Source organism: Pagrus pagrus (genome assembly GCF_965226575.1).
Source record: "Pagrus pagrus genome assembly, chromosome: 1".
NCBI lineage: Eukaryota > Metazoa > Chordata > Actinopteri > Spariformes > Sparidae > Pagrus > Pagrus pagrus.
In genome coordinates this window covers 25,487,368-25,510,932 of record NC_140185.1, presented here as the reverse complement: position 1 = coordinate 25,510,932, position 23,565 = coordinate 25,487,368, and the positions used below count along the sequence as shown (strand labels likewise).

The following is a 23,565-nucleotide window of genomic DNA, read 5'->3' as shown; positions in this document are numbered from 1 at the left end:
AATGACTGTTTCACATCAGAAATGGAGGAGAAAAGTACTAGTACTCAAATTAATGAGATGGTTTAAATATAATTTTGTTCTTTAATTGGTTTTGTATCTTATTGTAAAATATGGTTTTATTAATGTGATCTGTTCTATACACTTGTTTAAAGGACATTTTGCCCCAAATATTTTCTACTGGCCTAATGTCGATTTCACTACAAACACTTACAGCATTAGCAAACAATTGACAAGATCTTACTTTTCTGTTGGTATTCCATATATATATACATTTATGTGTGTGTATATATGTTATATATAACTTGTTAAGTGTCTTAAGTTCAGCTCAAGAGTTGCACAGTCACTAAATCATAAATTGACAGAACACTACACAGGGCTGGGAAAAGAACTATTGAACATATATACTTACGGCGGGTTAACAAACGAGGAATGTGTTTCTCTTTACAGGTAGGCCTTATTCATTCCTCAAAAAGTCCACAGGATTATTTTAGTTGGAAAAGAGCAGTTTTATTTTTTGCTACCATTATTTTGCATACACCATAACCAATTTCCTTAAAACATTCAAAACATATTTTATTCATATAGTCCAAAATTCACAATTACATTGCCTCTTTACAGGCAATGAACGACATCCTCTGTCCTTAGACCCTCGATTCCAGTGAGGAGAAACATGCCATATTGATGTCAGGATGAGCCACAGAGGAGGGATCCCTCTCCCAGGACGGACAGACATGCAGTAGATGTCACAAATTGCACTGACAGAATATCTGATACAAATAATTATATAATATATATAAAGTGTGTGACTTGCTCTGTTGATTTAAATGGCCTTTACTGCACGAGGATAAGTGCATCTATTGATTAAACAAACATTTACAACATACACATTAACATCCTATAAACAATTTCCTGGTATTGACCTTGCAGAAGTATAATTTGTGGTTCTGATAAATGGTTGAATTTCCTTGAAATTGTCATGATAATAAGTATCACATGCACTGATACACAACAGGTAGATGTATGTGGGGGATTCACGTTCTTGCCCATTTTGTGGATGAAAGAGTTCATCTTGTGCAATAATGTTTCAAAAGGGTACTATTGCAAAATAGCCACCTTATTCTGTCTGGATGACGTCAGCGTGGTCCCTCTGAAGGTGAAGCTGCGAAAGTACAGCTGAGCCGGCGGCGACATGCTGTGATGTCACTTACCGGATGAACCCGCAGCTGCAGTTGTTTCACGTCAAAACAATCCGGAAGACGATACAGCATGACGGAACTGTTGTTGTAGCGGGGACGAGGATAAAGCTGGATAGACACCACTAGTGTTTTTAGGCATGCTAGTGTCTCTTTATAATGCTGCTGATGAGAAGACAAACATAGCGACACAGGAAAAGGCTGTTTTTAGCTTCGCGTCCATGGTAATATTTCGCAGCGGTTTCACATATTAAAGTGTTGTAGCTCGTCGCAGACCGGTTCAAAGTCATCATGGGCAATGGAATGAATAAGGTAGCGTTTTTTATTATTGTGTTCAGGTGTTGTGCTGTTACCAGTGGCTGTTTTGTGTTAAAACTCAGGTAGGTGCGTGCGTCTCCTTAGTAACGTCACATGTTTTTGCTCTGTCCCACACTGATAGATGATTAGCAATGTAAATAAACCAGAGAATGGATATGAGGGCAGAGTAAGACAGATAGTTCACCCTTTGAATGTTTCAGTGTGTAAACAGCTACCGAGGCTGCCCTTTGGGTTCAAAATGCAGCCACGACTCGTGTTAGATGGACAGCTATGACGTGTTTGTCTCTAGAGTTTTTTATTGTAGGTGCAAATTATTATCTTCCACACCTCAGATTGGCAAGATGGGTTGGGAGACTGAGCCCTGAACTGGAAGGACTGGTTTTATTCTCCCTAAACACCATGCTTGCACCCTGCTAAAGTGCCCAAAAAGCAAGGCACTGAATCCATGCCAGGGGCTGTTGACTGACCTCTGACCTTCTGATGACCTAATGTAACTTTGCTTTGAGGATCAGTCAGTAGATTATTACAATATCTTTTATACTTCATTTGCCCAGCGCTTGGATCTGTATGCCAAGTTGTTACACTGTCACATTCCTATTTCTTTTTTAAGTGGTGGTGAAAAGTTCAAGGCTCACATGTAAAATTGCATCGATGCCCAGTGTAGTAGTTACACAACGTAAAGTGAAAATACACTTTAACAACACATGTTCATTCATTCGTTCACACCTTGATTTAGGACTGGAAGATCAGTCCTAAATTAAGGGTCATTTACAGGGTTGCCCAGCGCGAACAGACGCATCAAGCAAACAAACAAATAGCAAACCACATTCAAATGTTTAAAAAATGCTTCCTTGACAGCCAGAGTCACTGAAGTGAGACTAGTAGATTTAAATTTAGCCTTTAAAAGACCAGAGTTGTACAGTAATGCTCTATGGCTGCTTGTCATCCATCACTTGGTCCTGATAATCACGCATCGTTGCTCCAGGCCATGTATGGCTGTAGGGAATGTTTCCTTTGCTGGTCCTTGGTTCTTAAGCCCTAAGCTTTAAATCCAATCTGGCTCAGCCCGGGACATTTCCTCCTTTTCATGTGAACTTTTTGAAGCAGGACTGTAATGAATCTCTAACCTGAGTGCAACATGTCTGTGAATGCTGCTTCACAGGTTGTGGATGGGCTCTATCTTGGCAACATAAGAGGTAAGACAAATATGATGTGACTTTGATTTGATGTTTGTGAATTCGATATAGCATAGATGTGTCAGGCCAGGTTTTCAGTACCAAAGACAGAAGGCCACCATTATTGGGTATAAATGCATGTAGGAATGAGGGTCAGTGGGGATTGATAGAGTAGAATATCATATCAATATCATACACTTCATCATTAGTGTTGCGTTAAATCAGTGGAATTTCAATGCAGCAATATTTTACAATACAGATAGAAAACCTTGTATTTTATGGATTTCAGTTCAAGTGCTGTGCTTTATACAGTATAACATAAGGTTTTAGTGTCACTTGTTGTTGGAAAGTGGTGGAGAAATAAGGGCTGTTTATTATTATTTTAAAATAGTCTTATTTTAAACAGTCTTCAACATACAATATGTGATTTTTGGGTGATGTAATGAGGGGATCATATAAGGTCAGATTATGACAGGGAAAAAACTGTAATAATGGTGCATCAAAATTAATTTAATTAAAATAACATTTCTTGGTGCGAGCTATTTTTTTTTTTAGCATTTAGCATACATTTTTAGCCAATTATGCTTTTAAAAAGTGCCCTTCAAAAAGAGTCCCCAGTGTAAATGACACCTATGATTTTCATTGTCACACATCAAATTTTGTAGCTGAAATTTGCCCTTCTGTCAAACATAGATTTCACAATAAAAGCTGTAAAAGCCTTGTTGACAAAAGACAATTAAGAAGCTACAACCCCTGATTCCAAAAATGTTGGAAAACTGTGTAAAACATGTATAAAATCAGATTGTAATCATTCGCAAACAAAAGGTTTTACAAAGTGTCGTCCCATCCTTTACAAAAACAGGTGTTTTTTGAGCATTTGGAAACAGTCTTCCATTCTTTTGTTGCCCCTTTTGCAACTTGTTTGAAACATGTTGCTGGGATCAAACTCTTAATGAATATATTTCCAAAAAACAATGAAGTTTATGAGGTAAAGCATTAAATATATTGTCATTGTGTTATTTTTAATTGATTATATGTCAAAAACGATTAGGAAATCATCACATTGTTTTATTAATGTTCTACATAGTGTCCCAAACTCTTCTAAAATCAAGGTTGTAGAAAGTGTTGCCTCACATAAAATAAGAGTCAACAGTAAGAAGTGTGTCAGTCCTTGGCCTTGAACAACCTCTTCCAAGTTAATGTGGCACTCGCAGCGTTCTAACTTTAGCTGCTGCTGCTGCTGAGGCGCCGCATGATGGCAGAAGCATAAATGGCTAAAATTAGTTCAAGTGACAGGAGCAAGTGACCACAGGCCTAACTGTACCAAGTGATGTCTGCAGCAGGAACAGCTGCTTACGTTATAACATGTCAGACCTGTTGGTGTGAAATTTACTGACAAGACTCCGGTGACATATATTCCTCTCTCTTTTTATACCAGATGCCGAAAACAAAGAAAGCCTGTCTAAGAATGGCATCACCCACATCCTGTCCGTGTACAACAATGCTAAGCCCGTGTTTGAGGTTAGTGGAAAATCCATGTTTGCTGGGTGGCACTGTTTGTACTTCCCGTGGAGATTTTGCATGGAAATTTACAGTATGATTGTGCATATATATAATAATGTGATGTGTCCTGTCAGCCAGCTGGGGGTGGTGATGAGTTATGGTTGGAGAAAGAGAGCGTTGTGCCTGAGATGGACAGTACAAGCGAAGTGGTGTGTGTGTGTGTGTGTGTGTGTGTGTGTGTGTGTGTGTGTGTGTGTGTGTGTGTGTGTGTGTGTGTGTGTCAAATTTGCTGTAATTATCAGGCAATAACTCGTGGGTGAGACATTTGATTTAGGGACAGGTGTTCTCTGAGTTCTTTAGTCAAAATTTCAGCCTTTAATATACATATAGTCGAAAATGTACAGGTAACATACCGATGTGACATGCGTGGCTTATATTCTTGAGTTATATTTTAGTTGTTATACAGTTTCTTCATGTTCGTTTTTACAGGACATGACGTACCTTTGTATTCATGCAGCTGATGCTTCCAGCCAGAACCTGTGAGTAAAAAACGCACACACACACACACACACACACACACACACACACACACACACACTCAAACACGGACAATCCAATGTATTTATGGTGCTTTTGTCATAGGTTGTAGAGACAGTGTCCTTGACAATGTGAATTTCTCAAGCAGTCTTAATCACTGATGATTCATCCAGTATTATTTCAACACCGTTACCCTCCAGATTGCGTTCCCAGGGTGTGACGGCCTGATGCAAACCGTTACAAAGAATATCTGAAGATTTTGGATGGTTTAGAAAAAAGGTTTACTGTTTTTTTAATGCACAATTCCTTCTGGTAGTTTTTAGACACTGACTACAAACAATAATTTGTATTGTGAGTGCAGTAGAGGGCAAAGTGACCCGTAGCTTATTTAAATAATTTATCAATTATGTCATCTCATGACTTGTAGATATGCCACGTAAAGTAGACCATGCAGTATTAAAGTAATTCTGTAATGCTCCCAAAGATTGAGCACTGACAAGACTTTTTCATTTCTGTGTTTGAGAGCGAGACAGACAGAGAAGAAGCGTGATTGTTCATCAGGAGGCAGACTCTGTGTTGAAAGAGACATGAGCTGTCCCTCCGCCCTTTCAGCAGTCGCTAACACAACACATTAGTCATGGCATGATGTGTTTGTTTCTATGTAGAGTATTTGACCTCATGCAACACTAGCTGCTGTGACTCTGGATGAACCGCACGATACGGGCAGAGGGCACAACGTAAAGCCATCAAACATGGCGTGCCGATTGAGCAGCAGTGCAAAAGAGCATTCTCATGTCTTGTGACCCCTGTAGACGACCCACTGTGACATCAGTATTTGAAGCGGGTGAGGGATAATGTGGTTCTTGCCGCGCTAGTGCCTTCTGCTGGTTGGTCGGGACTCCTGCACAGAAGAAAGTGGTTGCATAAATCTCCAGTGCATTTTGCCGTCCATGTGAAGGGACTGTACAATGAGGGAAATGGTCATACTTAAATGTGTAGAGAGGCAAGGGAAAATTCTGACGCGTGATGAGTAATTGATCCGCTGACAACATACTAGACAGAGATTTGACACAATGCCTGATTGAACGCAGGCTAAACACTGGCTCTTTGTGTCAACAGAGTTTAAGGTCCTGTAGTAGTACAAAACACCTAACAAAATGTCCTGATTCAAAGGCCTGTCCACTATGTTTAGTATGTAAGTGTGACATTGTGGAAAGAAAGAAAGAAAGAAAGAAAGAAAGAAAGAAAGAATGAATACTGGTGAGTATTGCAGTCTAGTTTTTGTTGGATGTTGCTGATTGAGTTAGGTTGGAGGTGTCTGACCTCCACTGTCGCAATCAAGTGTCCCTCCCTCAGGCAGCAGAGGAAGGAAACCTCAGTGTGACATCTGGCTGTTGGCCTCGACCACCCAGGCCTTTAATAAACCCCCTCTGTCACAATCACTGGTCTGACTGACGGGAGTGGTGAGGCCAACTGACTCCTCAGCATGCTCAGGGCGCCCCTATGGTCAGGTCTGATGGCCCCTCCCCTGCGTATGGTCTACAGCAAGGCCATCTTTCTCACGTAGGCTCTGGCTTTTTTATTTGTGGAGCAACTGTAGCGGTTTGAAGCTGTGTGTGGAAAAACCTTAAACTTCCTTTAAGTTGTTGGAATGGATGCCAGGTTCATTTGTACAGCCCTAAATCACAGTTAGAGGTAAGAGGATAAATGAGATGAAATGATAGCCAACCTAAGACTCTTTAGAGAACAAGGAAAAACTCTCACAAAACCTTATTAGATAAAACTCAATGTCTGTGATTGCCAGACTCAATCAGCAGGTTAAATGTCAGTGACGACTCACCGGGACATCAAGGCCAACATCTAATCACCAGTGTCACTGATGTTTCATTGGAACTGCCTTAAACGTTGATTTATATGAGGGCTGCACAATATGTTTAAAAAAATAAACACGTATATAAGAAACATATTGCAATCTTTTTGACAGGTATTACAATGACACTATGATTAAAAATTAGACGATTTTTTGCATCACAATCATCACAAAAATCAAGATGATGTGACAAATAAATATAAATATTAATTACCAGTGTTGGGCAAGTTACTTTAAAAATTTAATATGTTACATATTACTCGTTATCTTCATTTAAAAGTAATATATTACATTACAATATTATTGTCTGCATTGTTATTTTAAAAACAAGCCCAAATAAGCTATATAGAACAATTAGATAGCAGAGATCTTTTTAAATAAACAAATGGCCTTGGACACAGTGATGAGCAGGCAGACAAAGGATCAAAGTCTGATATATTATGAGATAGGACTAATTATTTTTAATTGTAGGCTCAGTCATATGAAACACAATAGACCTAAACCTTCTATAATGTAGCCTATAATGACATGACAAGACAAAAATCTCTCTTTGTATGCATTTTTATTTTAGTCCACAGAACAAGCAATGCATGGACATGTGTGATTCAAGAATGTAAATTAAAGTGCGCTCAGAGGATTTGGAGACTTCACAAAGCACTTATAGGCTCGGCTATATTAAACACACTCAGAGCCTATATTAATATGGTCGTGTTGGTGTTGATGGATTCTTAAAAAAACAACAATAAACGCTTCAATTCGGTCAGTTACGCGGATTGTAATGCATTACGTGACATAACTGTAGTAATATATTACTGAAATATTGTTAGTAACGCGTTATATTACTATATTACCGCTAAAAGTAATATATTACTGTAACGTTTCCCCCGACACTGCTAATTACCTGTTAAAAAATGCAGTCAGTAACCTAATCCAAGTATCACAGCACAGTATCACAAAGTAATGTAACTTGATTACTTTCCGCTACTTTTGTATCACCTCAAAACCAAACAGATGACTTTAATTTAATCTTGGTTAGTTTTTCTGTATCTGTAATCTAATTACATCATTTTTTCTGTAACTTTGATGGCATACAGTTACCCTTTTTTTGTATCCTAATCATGTAATCCCATTACATGTCTTCCGTTTCTCCCCAAGCGTGATAGCCATACTGCAATTTTGATAACATCATGAGAAATTGTTCAGCCCTAATTTATATTAACTGCTTAAATGCAAATGTACATGTTTGGTATTCCCCTTTTTTGTGAACAATCTCATAACTATGCTATGGTTTTAATGCACAGTGTGCACTGACCATGAAGGTGTCAACTCATTTGCATCAAACATTTACAAAATGAGACTCTTGTGCGAGGAGTCGGCTTGTTCACTTTGGTTCTAACTGTGGTGGGATATATTTTTTGTTTAAAAAATGGTTTCTTATGCATTACCAATGTAATTAAATACAATTTCACTATACATAGAATTATCTTTCTTTTGCAGTTCAAAAGTAAAGTAGCTCCACTTTTTATTTTTTGTTTCATTATTAATCTCTGGATTCAGCTAGTTCAAACCTCAAATGTCACAAGGTAATTTTCTGCATATTAAACAAGATGGCCGGAAACCTCTGTTCCAGGAAGTGCTGAGGAGAGGAGTTTTTTTTTTTTTCTGTAAAGAGGAGTTTGGATCTCAGGAAGGAGGAAAAAAGAAAAGTGGTAGTCAATCTATTTTAGCCCCCGTCTGTTATACTGTCTGCTATTGAGTAACCAGCATCTGCTCCTCTGGAGACGCTGCTATCAGCCACGCACTTCTTGATTATGCAAAACACCATCAGTGTTTCCTGACAGTGACCAAGTAGGATATTTGGGGAGCAGTTGCTCTGCATTGTGCTGCTTGGTGTTCATTACTGTTTAAGAGAAGACTCACGTTCTGAGGATTTCAGTGACTGATTATAATAAGCAGCAGTTTCTCTCGTTTGTTTGTTTTGTGTTTTGAAGTTTGGGAACAATAGAATATTAATTGTGTTCTTAATGTCAAACTCATTTTTAGTTTGGAGGGCACAAACATGATTGGTCCACCATTCAGGAGGTTATTTGCAGTATTCAAGTAATGTGCAATTTTGAGGTACTTTTACTTTACTTGAGTTTTGCCACTTTCTGCTACTTTGTACTTAAACGCAACTGCATTTAGAGGTAAATACTGTGCTTACTTTGTGCCATAACATTTGTTTTATGACGTCACTTACTGGTTACTTTGCAGATTTAGTTTAAGAATACAAAATGTAATCAATAAATAAATTATAATGTAATATTATAGAGATGAAACTTTATTGATTCCATAGGTGGCATTTGCCAGCTGCCCAACAGATAAACTATATAAAACAGTTAAACCATCTTTACCAGCTGCAGCATTAAAGTGGCAAACACAATAATGCTTCAAAAATTACAATCCAATAATGGAATGTACATTCTTCTGAAAAATGCCATTCTGCATGATGCTGTTAGATTCTTTTAGTTCTTTAATCATATTTTGATACTATTACTTTTGTATTTTTACTTATTTAAATGCATGCTTTTTACTTGTAACTGAGCATTTCTACACTGTGGTATTGTTTCTCGTACAAGATCTGGTTATTTCAGTTAAAATGATTCACTCGATCATTTTTAAACACAGAATACATGAATGCTTGAAACTGATGTAATTTTGCAGATAGACAAAAAGGAGCCCAGTTACTTCCTTTGTCTGTCCCTGCTGTCTGTGCTCTGGTCTACCACAGACTCTCTGTGTTAGCAGACCGGACCTTTTTGTCACATGACACAGAGTTTAAGCAGTTGCAAGAAAATCACTGCTATTTGACATGTCTGTTACTTGGGACTGACAAAAACCTATCAAAACTACCTCCTAGATGGACTTCTCGCTGTAATTGAGAGCAAACTGCAGTTTCTACAGTCAAAATCAGAATTGTATCATGTTAACAGAGTTTCGCCGACATATTTGAAACCCAAAGTTAGGGCCTCAACACAGGAGTTTCAGTTCAAGGTGTACTTTCTCATATCCTATAATGCCTAACCTATTTTTAGGTTTTACCTCTACCTCTGAAAGCAAGCGAGTTTTTGGGTTTGATGAGCAAAACTACGAATGTGATTCCTGATTCAAACACTTGTTTCTGTTTTAAACTGCGCACAAGAGAAAAATATGTGCTCTATATCAGTTGTGTCAGACTTTCAAAGTAGTCAGTAATGTAATACTAGTTGGTGTTTGTTTTTTGTCTTTACAGATTACAACATTTTAAAGAGTGCATCAGCTTCATCCATGAATGTCGCCTGAATGGTGGCTCTTGTCTCGTTCACTGGTAGGTTTTTATGAAGTTTGAACCAGCTCCTTCTGGGCATCTTGAGAGTCTTATCTTGTTGAATGTGGATGTAGTTATTCATCAAAGCACAACTTAAAGGAAACCTAGTATGTTTTCCCATTTTTTTCCCTTTCCTTCAGTGTTTTATATAGGTTCTGCACCAACAGAGGCTCCTCTCTCCCACAGAAAACACTGCTCCATAAAACGCCTCATCAGTAGTCCCGCTTTTAATTCTGTGACTTAATGTCATCACAATGTGACACCATGTCACCTATTTACACAATTTCTGCCCAGCAGCTAGTTTGGATCCTAAGAATTGATTTAGCACAGCTCCTCTGTTGTTAGCGGTGCTGGGTCAGGCATGTTAAAGCTGACCAATCAGAGCAGACTGGACAGTAGTAGAAAACCGATTTTTTTTTGAGCATTAAAACATGTAAACCTATTCTAGGAGTAACCCGAAATTAAATTATGATCTTGAAAATGAGCATTATAAGTCCCTTTTAAGGGGCAGAACCCCAAAAAAGCCTGAGGTGGACAAATCAGCAATCGATTTTGAACATTATATTTGTCCTAAATAGCACCTGAGGGTATAATTTGAATTGTTTGTTATTTACCTATTACCAGTAAGAAATAAGGTGTTAAACATCCAGTTGCTTTCCTTTGCTGCAGCCTTGCAGGTGTGTCTCGCAGCACTACCATGGTGGTGGCCTACCTGATGACTGTCACCCACTACAACTGGGAGGAGTGTCTGACTGCAGTGAAGGCTGTACGCTCCTTCGTCGGCCCAAACTATGGCTTCCAGCAGCAGCTGCAGGAGTACCAGACAACACAAGTCTCAGAGGTAAACACACGAAGGAACACAGTCATAATAAATGCAAGCACATTTGACCAACAGACAGCATCCGGTCACTCTTTAGAATTTGCAGGGATGCTGCCTGTAGTCAAAACAGATTTTAAGTTGCAGTCTTTGAAAATGTTATAATGTAATCTGTTATTAGTTTTTCCCTCACTAGCAGCATCTCTATGATATAAATAAAGGTTGTGTGCTGTTGATGGTAATTCAAGCCCACTCAGACTTGCTCAGGAACTCACAGGATATGATGCATATAAAAATCACACTGCATGCAGGCGGTGGTTAAGCAGTCAGCCGTTAATGCGGCGCTCTGGTTGTCATGGAACATGATACATCTGAAAGTTGTGGTGGTCTTTTCCATGCAGGATTATTTCTGTGTAAAGTTTTCATAATTATTTATATATTTGTCATACCTGCAGAGGCTAATAAACAACCATGACTTGTTTCACTGTAAACCATCCAAATGCTGGTTAACAGAAGCCCAGTGCTTGAAGTAAACAAAGGATTAGTTGCAAGGATTAATCGATTAGATGACTATTTGACAGCTTTTAAATTAATCACCAACTTTTCTGACAGTTGATTAATTAGTTTGAGTCATGTCTAAATGCAAAGTGTGACTTCTCGCACTAGTATATAAGAACACAGTAAACATATTAGCGTTGTGAGGATCTGTACAGTGGATTTCTGTCATTTGATTGGTGGGGAATATTTTATGGCACATATCCATGGTACTCAAATTTTTATTTTGTCTACTTTCACTTTGAAGAAAACTACACTTTAACAATATAAGTAAGTAAGAAATATAAGTTTAAATTTCTTTTTTCTTCATATAGAGATCATGTTGAGCAATGAACAAGGAGAATATATGACAGCTGCGCCTACTAAAAGTAACAGTAAAAATAGTGGCCAGGCCTTTAGAGCATGTTATTCATATTTTCACATTTTTGCGATTGAGGAAATTTCTATTTGCATTTTAGTTTTCTGTTGGCAGGATGTGGTTTTATCTGAAAACACTGAAGGTAGCTGTTCCCAGGCTTTAACTTTTTGCAGCATTTCATTTACTTGAAGGCGCCCAGCATGAGATTCCACTCCAATGACACTGACCCAGCCGCTGAGTAGAGAAGGGGAACTGCAGGGGGTTTGCTGGGATTGCATTAGCTCGGGTACTGCTCATCACGTGTTGGGCATTACTGTCAGCATTTTGCAACATGAAAAAAAAATGTGCTCATTGTTTGTTGCTCTTGCACGGATTTCGAGGATTTTAGGGGAAATGGGATTGCTGTGTTTTCTACTTTTCCCACACCGGCCTCTTATAGAAAGTGAGGAATCCTTTAGATAAAAGTGTAGTTTGGTCACTACGGCAGCTGTAACACCATTGTTTAGTGGCACAACTTCACAGTAACAAGGCAATGTGAAATAAATATCCTATGACTGTCTTTTGCAAATTTAGTGCAAGAAAAACCTTCCATTTTGTCGTCCATAGACACACTGTAATAGTCCAAACAAAGTAGGGCATGAAAACAGGCTCCGAAATTAGGGGTCAGGAAGGCCTAATAATCCCATTTCTAGAGAGTTAAAAGACTGATAAGGACCATTTTATCATTGCTGCGTACATTAAATATATTGTATTGATCTTAAATAAATGTTTGGTTGTTTTCAGTGTGTGAAAAGATTTTATTTTATTGTCATCTGGACATGAACATGCAAGATAACAACACAGCAAGACTACACGAAACCCAGTGAATAAGATAAATCATTTTATTTACATGCACCATGCATTTACACTCTGCATGTGAAGATTTGCCCTATCAGACAGAGCCCTGGATATAAGGGTCATGCATTCAAACCACTTAGTCAATTAGATGAAGCCCCAGCTAGCCGTCAAGCGTGAATTTGGCGTTGCGAGGTTAAGGAAGGAGAGAAGAGCTAATACAGGCACTTCAGTATTTGTTTATTTATCACAAGTCATGTCGTCTTTGCAAGACTGAACAATGTTATCGCACATTGCAGATTTCCCTCATATTGTAGAGACCGACTGCTGTGGCGTGTAGAAGCCAACACCTTATGACTTTGATACAAGTTTCATTTTCTTTTTCAAGATGACACAGGTACACTTATCAGAATCTTGCACAACAGCTCATATCAGGCTCTTTATTGATGTGTTATCTTTATACTGAGCTTTTGATCTCTGTTCGTTTTTACAGTTGTGTCGATGTTATGAGTCAGTGCTCTACTGTTTGAGTCGGGCTGAGGTTTAGAATACTAATTTTAGGAAGATGAATGTATTACATGCAGAGTGACTTTCACTTCATTGTATTTCGTAAAGAATAAGGGAATTGCACAAAATTACTTAAAATTCCTGGACATCTGTAAATCTTTCCTGGAAAGGAAGGGGCTGCAGTGTGAAATACACACCAGCCTGCATAGTGACAATAAATACTACTTTTACGACTGTGTGATTAATAGATTAGTCGACCAAAAGAAAATTAGATGCCGAGTATTTTGATATAAATGAATCGCTTAACTAATTTTTCAAGCAAAAAAACGTCAAACATTTGCCGGTTCCAGTTTCTTCAATGTAAAGGTTTTTCAGGGTTTTTTTGTCATTAATGATAGTCAAGGAAGAGTCTTTTGGGGTTTTGACTGTTGGTTGGACAAAAGAAGCCATTTGATATAAGTGTTAGCATTTTTCACACATTTTTTGACATTATGTAGACAAAACAATTAATTGATTGACCGTGAAAATTATTAGAAGATTATTAAATAATGAAAATAATTGTTAGGGCAGCCCTACTTTACAAATGCTCTAGTATCTGCCTCCAAAAAGCCATTACTGACCATTACATTTGTGGAACCTTTAACCCTTAAAGGAGACATGTTATGCTCATTTTCCGGTTCATAGTTTTATTTTGAGTTACTACAAGAATATGTTTATATGTTTTAATGCTCAAAAAACACATCAGTCTCCTCATACTGTCCAGTGCTGCAGCACTGTATTCCTCCTCTGTCTGAAACGCTCTGTTTTAGCTCCTGTCTCTTTAAGGAGTCATTAACAGACTTTTCAACTGTCCATTTGGGTAACTTGGACATATCCCATCATATCCTCTTGTCACAAGGGATAGCAGGTCCAGGCCACTAGATTTAGGCCATGTTGATGTTTATCTTCCATGAATTTCCAAGACTGGAGAAATACAGTAACTTAGAAAATGGAGATGTGGGAGGAGTAAGGGGAAATCCTGATTCTCACGGAGTGTGTTAGCAGGAATGTCTGGAGGTTGCCAGCTGTTCCTGAGAAGTATTTCATCATGGACAGTCTGTCCAACCCCCTTCTCCTGTCTGTGAGGTCTCTGTTCCAAGAAACTGAGTTCATGGATGAGTTCAGTTCAAACTGTAAAATCAACTTTGCACTTACTGTTGTATTTTTGGGTGCTATTAGAAAGAAAGACAGATGAACTGAAGAAAATTCAACTCAGATCAAGTGTGATCGGGTTAATTCAGAGGCTGCAAAAGCCAAATTATGTGACTTCATGGCAGATTACATCATTTATACACTAAATGGAGACAAGCAGCTGCAAAGAAAAAACAATCGACATCACTCTATGGACTGTAATGCAATTTTAACTAAAGGTTTTTAATCTGTCCCTTGTCCCTAGTACCGGGCTTGGTTAAGGTCCAGTTTCCGTCCCAGTCCATTCAATGACCAGGACCAGGTGGGCGCCCTGCTGAGCCAGTACACAGAGCAACAGGAGAGCCAGAGGAGGGGAGCAGACCAGCGCTGGATAAATCAAGGTGTCTCTGCTCTGCCGTCCGACCCTGATGATCCTGAAGGCAGCAGCTGAAACAGATAGGCCTCAGGTCATGCCAACGTCCTGCCCAATGCTGTCTTTAAATGGCAGTAGTTATTATTCTGTAGTCAATTCCAAATCAACCCCAGGTTGTATCCACTGTTAAGGCCTTTGTACACCTATCACGAAGCAAGACCGAAAAAAACGTATGTTTTATACTTTTATTTGCACCCCTCTAGTCGTTTTTAAGCGATGGAGGTTGATTTAGAATTGGGCTACAGATCTTCTCCACTACCAGTACCGCCCATGCTCCTTTAACAGAGCACAGCCACAACCTGGGTATCGGTGCTCACATACGCCTTACTCTAAACACCTCAGCACCTTAGCCATGATGAATAAACTATACGTCCACGCGGACTCTTCGCACCTGCAATGTTCAGCTCTGTAGCCTTAAAGAAGTGACTGATTAATGCGGTCTTAAAGGAACATTTTGTCTTAAATTGTGTGGATGTCCAATCCACAAATCTTACAACCAGTTTGATTACCAGTTCAAGTAGTAGTACCAGTTTGTAGTCCAGTCCTGGCTCTTAATTGCGAACTCTTTGATTAACACTGCCGTACATCTTATAGAAATCAGGTACTACTACTTGCCTGTCAAATGTGCAAACACTATTGACATTAAAACACACAATAACCAAACAATAGTCATTATATAGGCACGAGACGTTAGCAAACAAGCTAGCCACTTACAGATGTTATAACAACAATAAATATAACACAGCATTTGTTTACACCCAGCTGCTTCATTCTTTTAATGTCATCCATCTGTATGTACTGACAATGTAAATGAAATAGTTGAGAAAACTCATTAATTCAAGGTAACTGTCTTCACTAAATTTGACTTTTAAATCAAGCTCAAATAAAATGAAAAAAGTTTTTTGCACACATTTAATCTTTTATTGAGATAATTGAATTTAAATTCAAAAATTCTAGTTATTTTTCTGAAGAAGACAAGTAAATGATCTCAACAACAGATTCTAGGTTGGCAAAAAAAATTGTTTATCTCAAAACTTAAGAGTTTAATATTGACTTAAAACTCAAAGATTTAGTGAAGACAGGAATTACGAGTTTATAACTCCAACTTCGGTTTCCTGCCAACCAAACTGTTGCTGAGTTATCTCTTATCAGGCCGACCCCCTCTTGTCCACCATCAACTAATGTGAGATAAGCAGGGGGAAGGGTTTGCTCGTAAACTAGGCCGCTTCACTTGGCTACAAAGATAAAGTGGCTACGCACAGCTAGGAGTAACATATCGAGTGTGTTTCAAAATTGGGCAAAATGTTCCTTTAAGTAATCCCTTTAAGCTACATATAGTATGGCTGAGTAAAACTACACATGAAGGATCTCTGCAGTCCAATTGCTAAAGTCTTCCTGATTTTACTGAAGCTCTGATTTTATCTTTGTAATGTGCTGATTTTTACGTAATTTGTGTTAAAAAAAACTGTGGGTACAGTTAATTGTATTAATTGCATATTTATGGTGTTTTTTTGTTTGTGTTTTGTAATAAAATGCAGTGACTGACAAAAAATATGGAAATGCTAATAAATCTGCACTATCAACACCATGGTGCGCGCGCGTGTGTGTGTGTGTGTGTGTGTGTGTTTAAGTAAAGAAAACGATACACAGCTCACCTTTAAATCAGCTGCTTGTCACATGAATAAATTTGATAACCACACTGAGTAAACCCCAGATCTCTGGGTTTTACTCAGCAGATTACCTGGTAATACTGCTTCACACCACAAGTCCCAGGGTGAGCAGGTTTTTTAAATAAGCAGAAAGTGGTATGTCTGTGAAAGAAACAGGACGGTGTTCATGAAGTGTCTGTGTCTTCGATGCCGTTGTCTGAACGTGTCTTATTATGTTACTGTAAATCAAAATGTTAACAAAGAAAACAAAGAGAAATTGTCATTGACATTCGACCCGAGACATGACAACGATTAAAGATAGAAATTATTTTATCACAACCATCATTTAATTTTACGCTCTATGTACAGTATGTGAAGTCTCATTATATTATGAGACTTCACAGGAAGAATCATCTCAGGAAATGAAGATCAAACTGTACAAGTAAAGTTAAAACAGTACTTAGTGAGTGGTTATGTTGGTGCTGGTGTGTGTTAGGCAGTGATTACGACAACAATGTATTTGAACAGCTCTTCCTAGGTACAACTTAAAAAAAAAAAAGAAATTCTACCGTAGGCATAAATCAGTATAACAATGTTTAATTTTACCCGGTGCTGAAGTGACAGATTACTGAAAATTATCAGGAATGCTCCATCAAGGATTTCACTTTGACATACAAAAGAAGAAGTTGTGATCATAGAGTAGCACAGTAATACATTCTCCATTGTTTCATTTGAATGTATTTTTGTCGAGAGGCTGGTGGGGTTGCAGTTACTTCATTATTAACATTATCTATGTTAGGGGTGTTGCAGTATGGCAAAGTTCACAATAATATTAAAAAGATAAATATTGATATTGTGTTAATAACACACAAATGATAATATCGTCCGAGTTATCCAGCGTAGATGTTCAACCTTGTGCATCTTACGTTGATGGGATCATCTGGTTGCATTTTCACTAACTATTGAGTTAGCTGATAGTAATTGTTCCCTTTGCACACTTTCTTTACGGTAATAGTTACAGTCTCTCTTGCCACCTCCCCACACTTGTATATCGGGTCATTTATTTGCCATAAAAGAGACAAGACACAGTAAGCAAAGTGAGGACAGATTTGATGCCACGCTTTTTTTTCTTTCACATTTCTACAGATGTCGCGATAATATCGTGATCGTGAATTCATTTGGCTACGATAATCGTGTTGTGGTAGTCTGTTATCACAACAGCCCCTATATGTACTGTATATGCATCTACAGTATATTATTTGCATGGTGTTACCACTGCCTGCATGGGCCTATTTTAACCTTGCACCTTGCACCTTGCTCTGCTATGTGTGAATGGTCACATGTGGGCACGTTGAGGCAGGCTGAGAGGTGGTGTTTAGGGTAACCACCACCTCTCAGCCTGAGTGTAAATACAAACAGAAAGCATGAAGTCTGGTTTACTGTAAATCAAACAAAAGGAAAATGCTGGAAGGAGATTTTTTCTTGAGCATTATATTTGACGGTGAATCTTCTGCAGATCGAGTGATCCATTGATCGACTTATCGTTTTAGCTATACATCAGTCTCAACAGAATAACACGGGACTGTTATGACTTCATGCTCTGTCAAAGCAGTAGATTCATGAGTTTGACAGCATGGCATATTATACATATATTCAAAAAATGTGATAATCACGAAGATGGTGGATAGGAATATATCCTGGTTTACCATTACTTGGCTCAGAACCCACTTTTGAGCCTAATATCAGGTATTATTCAACACATATATCTCTCCTAATGATCCTTCCACCATCATATTAGATAGATAGATAGATAGATAGATAGATAGATAGATAGATAGATTAGGTTATCATAGCAGCTGGTACATTCAAGTACAGTAAGAAACAATAAAGTCTATATACAATATACAAATAAAGAAAGTTCTATATACAATAAAATGCTAGTAGTAAAAGTAGTTATAAAATAAAATGCTGAGGTATTGAGGAGTAAAGGTAAGTGGACCATAAGGTGCAAGAGGATAAGGTGCAGTTTCATTTACAGCAATAATAATTTAACTACACTATATTTCAATTTATGATGATGATGATGATGATGATGATGATTATCACATGAGAAGAAGATATATCTGCCACGGGACTCGTTCAAGTGGAATCGACGTGCTTCATACAGATAGTAAGTTACTGTACCTGCATGTCTTTCTGAGGTTTCACACCTCTTGTGAGTGGGCGTGTGGGTGTAGGGGGGGAGAGGATATATCACCTTGGTCTTGAGCGCAGAAATCCCCCTCAGCACAAAGTAACTTGTGACTCTCCGGGTTTATTCAGCGCTCCACGTCTGCTAGTCTTTTGGCGTGGGCAGCAGCGACTTATCAACCCTCGCTTGTGTCAGGCCATTTCTTGTAAATGCCCACAGTTAGAAGAAAAACACTTCCGGACTGGGACGGCCCTACCGAGGCTTCACCGCGCTCATTGGTCCGAGGGAGGCAGCGTAGTCAAAGCATCTGTCAGCTAATTCATTCATAACACGGAGCAAGATAAACTTGATAGGCATGTGTCGGGAACGTCTTGTCTAAATCTGACAGTGAGCCATCCACCATCACCTCAGGATACTTTACACAGGGCCGAGAGCTCAGCTGCTTGTCAAACTGTAAGTGCGCTTACTTTTGATTTCTATTAGAAAGGGTGAAAGTTGAGGAGTATCTTTAATATATTAATACATTATTATAACATAAAAAGTTAGATCAAATAGTAATAACTGTTATATGCTGTTATGATTTTTTTCTTCCGTATAGGTTCAACTGAAGAACTTATATAAAAAACTTTGACAAGATGTCAAACACAGGAGGTCGCAGACTGAAGCAGTGGCTGATAGAGCAGATCCAGAGCGGCCAGTACTCTGGACTGCAGTGGGAGGATGAAAGCCGAACTTTGTTCCGAATTCCTTGGAAACACGCTGGGAAACAGGATTACAACCAGGAAATAGACGCATCTATTTTTAAGGTTAGACAGCGCTCTGACTTAGCCTGCGTGGAGTTTTGGTTTTACGCAGCGCTGCGCGTAAAAACAAAACTTAATCTCGATCGCTCCGTCTAGAGTCCGCTTCAGGTCTGATTCTTTTGAATGATTATTTAGACCTTTAATTGTTTTCAATTCATTTGAGCATACAACACTTAATTTGTTATTTTCTTACTAAAATTCTAAGTCTAAATTCACGTTTCCTTCTTTATTTCTTACTTTTCTTTCTTTCTTTCTTTCTGACACTTGAAAAATGTAAATATATATATATGTATATGTATATATATGTTTATATATATATATATATATATATATATATATATATATATATATATATATATATATATATATATATTATTCTTGAATCATCCATCTTTAATCCAATGCCATACCACCATACTTATTGGTCTTTCCCCCCACAGGCCTGGGCTGTGTTTAAAGGCAAGTTTAAGGAGGGGGACAAAGCTGAGCCTGCAACATGGAAGACCAGACTCCGCTGTGCCCTGAATAAAAGCCCAGACTTTGAGGAGGTGACAGAAAGGTCACAGCTGGACATCTCTGAACCCTATAAAGTCTACCGCATCGTACCTGAGGAAGAGCAGAAGCGTGAGTTTGTGTTATTGTGCATTGTTATAAAAAAAAACAACATTTCCCTAAAGCCAGAATTGACTGTTAACAAATCTCTGCATCGTTCATATAATAATTCTGGATCATGAAAAGACAGTGTGGCAGGATACTGCTGTGTTTGAGTCATGAGCAGAGGCATAACATGTTCTTCTTCTCTCAGATGGTAAAAGCTCAGTGATGGCCATAGCAGCCACCACCAGCTCCGGTGATGTCACTGACATGGACTGCAGCCCTCCAGAACTAGAGGAGCTCATCAAAGAGGTGAGGCACTCTGTCACACTTTAAACCACTGATTTCCTATCTCGCTGTTGCCCCCCCATCACATCTGCTTCTAGATGCGCTTTCTTTTTTGACACTTTTTTTCAGTTTAGCACACTGTGCCGTCCCCTCTCACACGCTCCAACTCGATCTTCATGACTGCAAAGTGTACAAAGTTGCTTTGTTGACAACAGCTTATTGTGTTGTCTTGTTGCAGGAGGAAGGCTGCAGTTTCCAGGCCAGTCCAGAGTACTGGTCGCAGGGCAGCAATGGTAAGACAACTCAAAACACGTACTCCTCTGATTAAATGAAGCTGTTCACAGCTCAGTCAGTCTCGATCTCTCCAGGCATATCTCTGCTTTTTGTCACATCTCTCAGTTAAGACTGTCCTGTCAATGTGACAGTTGAGCTTTAATGTCTTTAAAAGTAACCACAGTGGAAAGATTAATGACATGTCCCTGGGACTGCGGTCGCTCAATCGAGGTTATTTGCTTGTCTGTTGAATTCTGCAATGGAAGAATTGACTAACATCCTGTTGAACTTTGCTGACTAAGGTGATTATTTCTTTGCAAGATCGTGTTAGAGAAATGGTATTTCTGATGATGCAGCAAAACAATGACATGAGAGTGTGGTCATGTCCACTGTGTCAAAGCCACAACTAAAGCCTAAACTCATCTCTTTCTCCTGTAAATCACAGCTTTCCCACTGCATCAGGATCCTCTGCCATCAGGCACTCTCAGCTCAGGTATTGTTTTATGTTGTCCATGGAAACATCATAATAACACCATTTGCACTTGTTCTTCTTCATTCACAAAGCTCACGTAGTGTTCTCCTCTCCAGCTTTCTCCCAAATGATGATCAGTTTCTACTACGGAGGGAAGCTGATGCACAACACGGTGGTTAATCATTCTGAAGGCTGCCGAATCTCCCCGCAACAGCACCTGGGTCGTGGTGCCCTGTACAGTTCAGACAGCATGCAGAGTGTCCACTTCCCCCCTGCAGAGCTCATCGAGTACGAGCGCCAGCGCCACGTCACACGCAAGCTCATGGGCCACCTGGAGAGAGGCGTGCTGGTCCGGGCCAACCAGGAGGGCATCTTCATCAAAAGGCTGTGCCAGAGCCGTGTCTTCTGGATCGGGCTGGGAGAAGTTGGCTCACAATACAACCCCGTGCCTTGCAAACTCGAGAGGGATTCTGTGGTCAAGATTTTTGACACAGGAAGGTTTCTTCATGGTGAGCATCCATGTTCATTGAAAGCTTGAAAAAGTCCAAATCAATGCAAAAGACATACATTTCTCATCAGTGCTTAGAGAATCATAAATAAGGATGGATGACTTGCAAAGTTTATCTTAACAGTTGTTCACTTGCTCTGTTTTTTCCAGCTCTACAGCTGTACCAGGAGGGTCAGTTTACCGCTCCTGATCCGACAGTGACTCTGTGTTTTGGAGAGGAGCTCCACGATCTCAACAATGCCAAAGGCAAACTCATTATTGTCCAGGTGAGAACAGGCAATGGATTGAGCAACACACATATCACTTTAACTAGGAACAAAAGACTCATCACATCAATTGCCTACTTTACGTGGACATAAAGACGCATCTTTCCGTCTTCTCTCCCCTTGACAGATCAGTGTGTTGCACTGCCAGCAGCTGCTGGAGGCAGTGAACATGCGGCGCTCTCAGCCCTACTGCAACAACTCAACCTTGGAGATGTCTGATAATCTGGCCTCTGACCAGATGGCCCGCATCTACCAGGACTTGTGCAGCTACAGCGGCCCCCAGAGGCAAGCCTGCTACAGGGACAACATGCCCATCACTGCCTGAACTGTGAGCAGTGACACACCTGTCATCAGCTCCTCAGTGTGTATACCACACTGAACGCACAACGTATTAGGGACAGCTTCACAATTAGTTTGACGGTTTGAATTTATTAGAAGAAGTCACAGCAGTGATGTGAAGATAAGAAGGAGCAAAACCTTTATAAACCCTTAGAGGACTTTTAAGCTGTAGCTCAATATTCAGATGTCCCTAATGTGTTGTGTGTCAGTAATGTTTATATTTTTATACGTGCAGCGCTAAAACAAACTCTGTCTTACTTCTGCTTCATTATCACATGAGAGCGTTATCAGCTCAATGGAAAAAGTATCATTTCATCTTTCACATGTTACACACAGCTCAAGTGTTGCAAAGCGCGTTAGCGAAAATGTTATAGCTAAAATTCATTCTGGTGTCTTTCTTAACAAATCTTTCTTATACTAAGGACTCATACTTAAAGCTTAATTGCAGTATGACAACAGTTTGATGTATGAAAACCATTTAGTTCTCAAAAATGAATTTTATTTTGACATGAATCATCTTTTTTACTCCTGTTTTTACAGTTGAGGTGCGTCATTATGTGGTGACCGTTGGGATAAACAGACCAAATGGATATTTTATCAGATATTTTTTCTGTTTTTTATTTTTTATTTTTTTACAGTAAATCAAAACATGTTTAAAGGAGATGTTATAGATTGTATGGGACTTTGGATGCAATGTGGCATTATATTACAGATAGGTTTTACTATCAGACTGTTTTATTGAACTTTATTCAATCATTTTTTGTAAACTGCATTTCTAGTAAAACATTTTTTACTGAACTACAAATGTGCTTGTCTTTATATCATCGTGTTGTTTTACTTAATGTTGATTGTTGAATTATTTGAAAAGAAAACCAATATGAAATTGCATGTTAACTGCTGAAGTGGACTGATTGGACTATAAAGATCATGGTACCATATTTTTGCTCATTCACAAAATTACATACAGTATGGCTTAAATTACAGTCAACAATTTCAAAAGCATGTCATAGCATTTCGAATCTTTGACTATTTTGGCAGCAATTTCAGTCATTTAATTTATCTGTACATTATTAAAACTGCATAACAAAGATAGCAAAGATCACAAAGATCACAAAGATACATACATATACATTAGCTACCTCTCTAACTTGATCATAAAACCCTACTAAAAATACAGACCACTGGTCCATGACGGGTGGGAACATTTTTTTATATAATTCTTCGCAGTGTTTGCAGCATATTTTCTGTCTGCTTGTTTCAACGCTTGAGAGACTTTATTGCACGCTTCATGGAAGAACCATTCAAAACTACAATAAGTATTGTTTTAATGTCTGCCCTCTTACATAAAATAGAAAATTCTAGATGCCCTATGCACACTTTCCTCCAATTTTCCTAATAATTTAGTCAAATTCATTAAGAATCTTCATGAATATTTAGGATCTTGATTAGAATTTGAAATATAACTCTTGTGGTTTGAACAATGCTTGGCTGCACAAAATACAAATGTCTGTGGGGGTGAAGATGTTGAAGCACATTTTACACAGATCTACAATTTCAGCAGGACAT

The 23,565-nt window shown here is 38.7% G+C and overlaps 2 protein-coding genes across 3 annotated transcripts; both read left to right on the top strand.

Moving 5' to 3' along the window:
• The first annotated feature begins 1,188 nt into the window (after nt 1–1,188).
• dusp22a (dual specificity phosphatase 22a) lies at nt 1,189–16,204 on the top strand. Of its 2 annotated transcripts, XM_084354753.1 has the most exons (7): nt 1,189–1,505; nt 2,674–2,707; nt 4,125–4,207; nt 4,679–4,728; nt 9,868–9,942; nt 10,612–10,783; nt 14,449–16,204. In XM_084354753.1, exons 1-7 carry the CDS (start codon nt 1,485–1,487, stop codon nt 14,632–14,634), a joined length of 621 nt encoding a protein of 206 aa, XP_084210879.1. In that variant the 5' UTR covers nt 1,189–1,484; the 3' UTR covers nt 14,635–16,204. The 2 variants fall into 2 exon arrangements, with proteins under 2 accessions (XP_084210879.1, XP_084210878.1); XM_084354752.1 differs by lacking the exon at nt 1,189–1,505 and having other exon boundaries at nt 2,403–2,707.
• A 2,596-nt stretch (nt 16,205–18,800) lies between these two features.
• Nucleotides 18,801–22,785, top strand: irf8 (interferon regulatory factor 8). Its single transcript, XM_084357381.1, has 9 exons — nt 18,801–18,909; nt 19,055–19,262; nt 19,700–19,883; nt 20,065–20,165; nt 20,380–20,434; nt 20,860–20,907; nt 21,003–21,395; nt 21,545–21,660; nt 21,788–22,785. Exons 2-9 carry the CDS (start codon nt 19,092–19,094, stop codon nt 21,983–21,985), a joined length of 1,266 nt encoding a protein of 421 aa, XP_084213507.1. The 5' UTR covers nt 18,801–18,909; nt 19,055–19,091; the 3' UTR covers nt 21,986–22,785.
• Nucleotides 22,786–23,565: the final 780 nt, after the last annotated feature.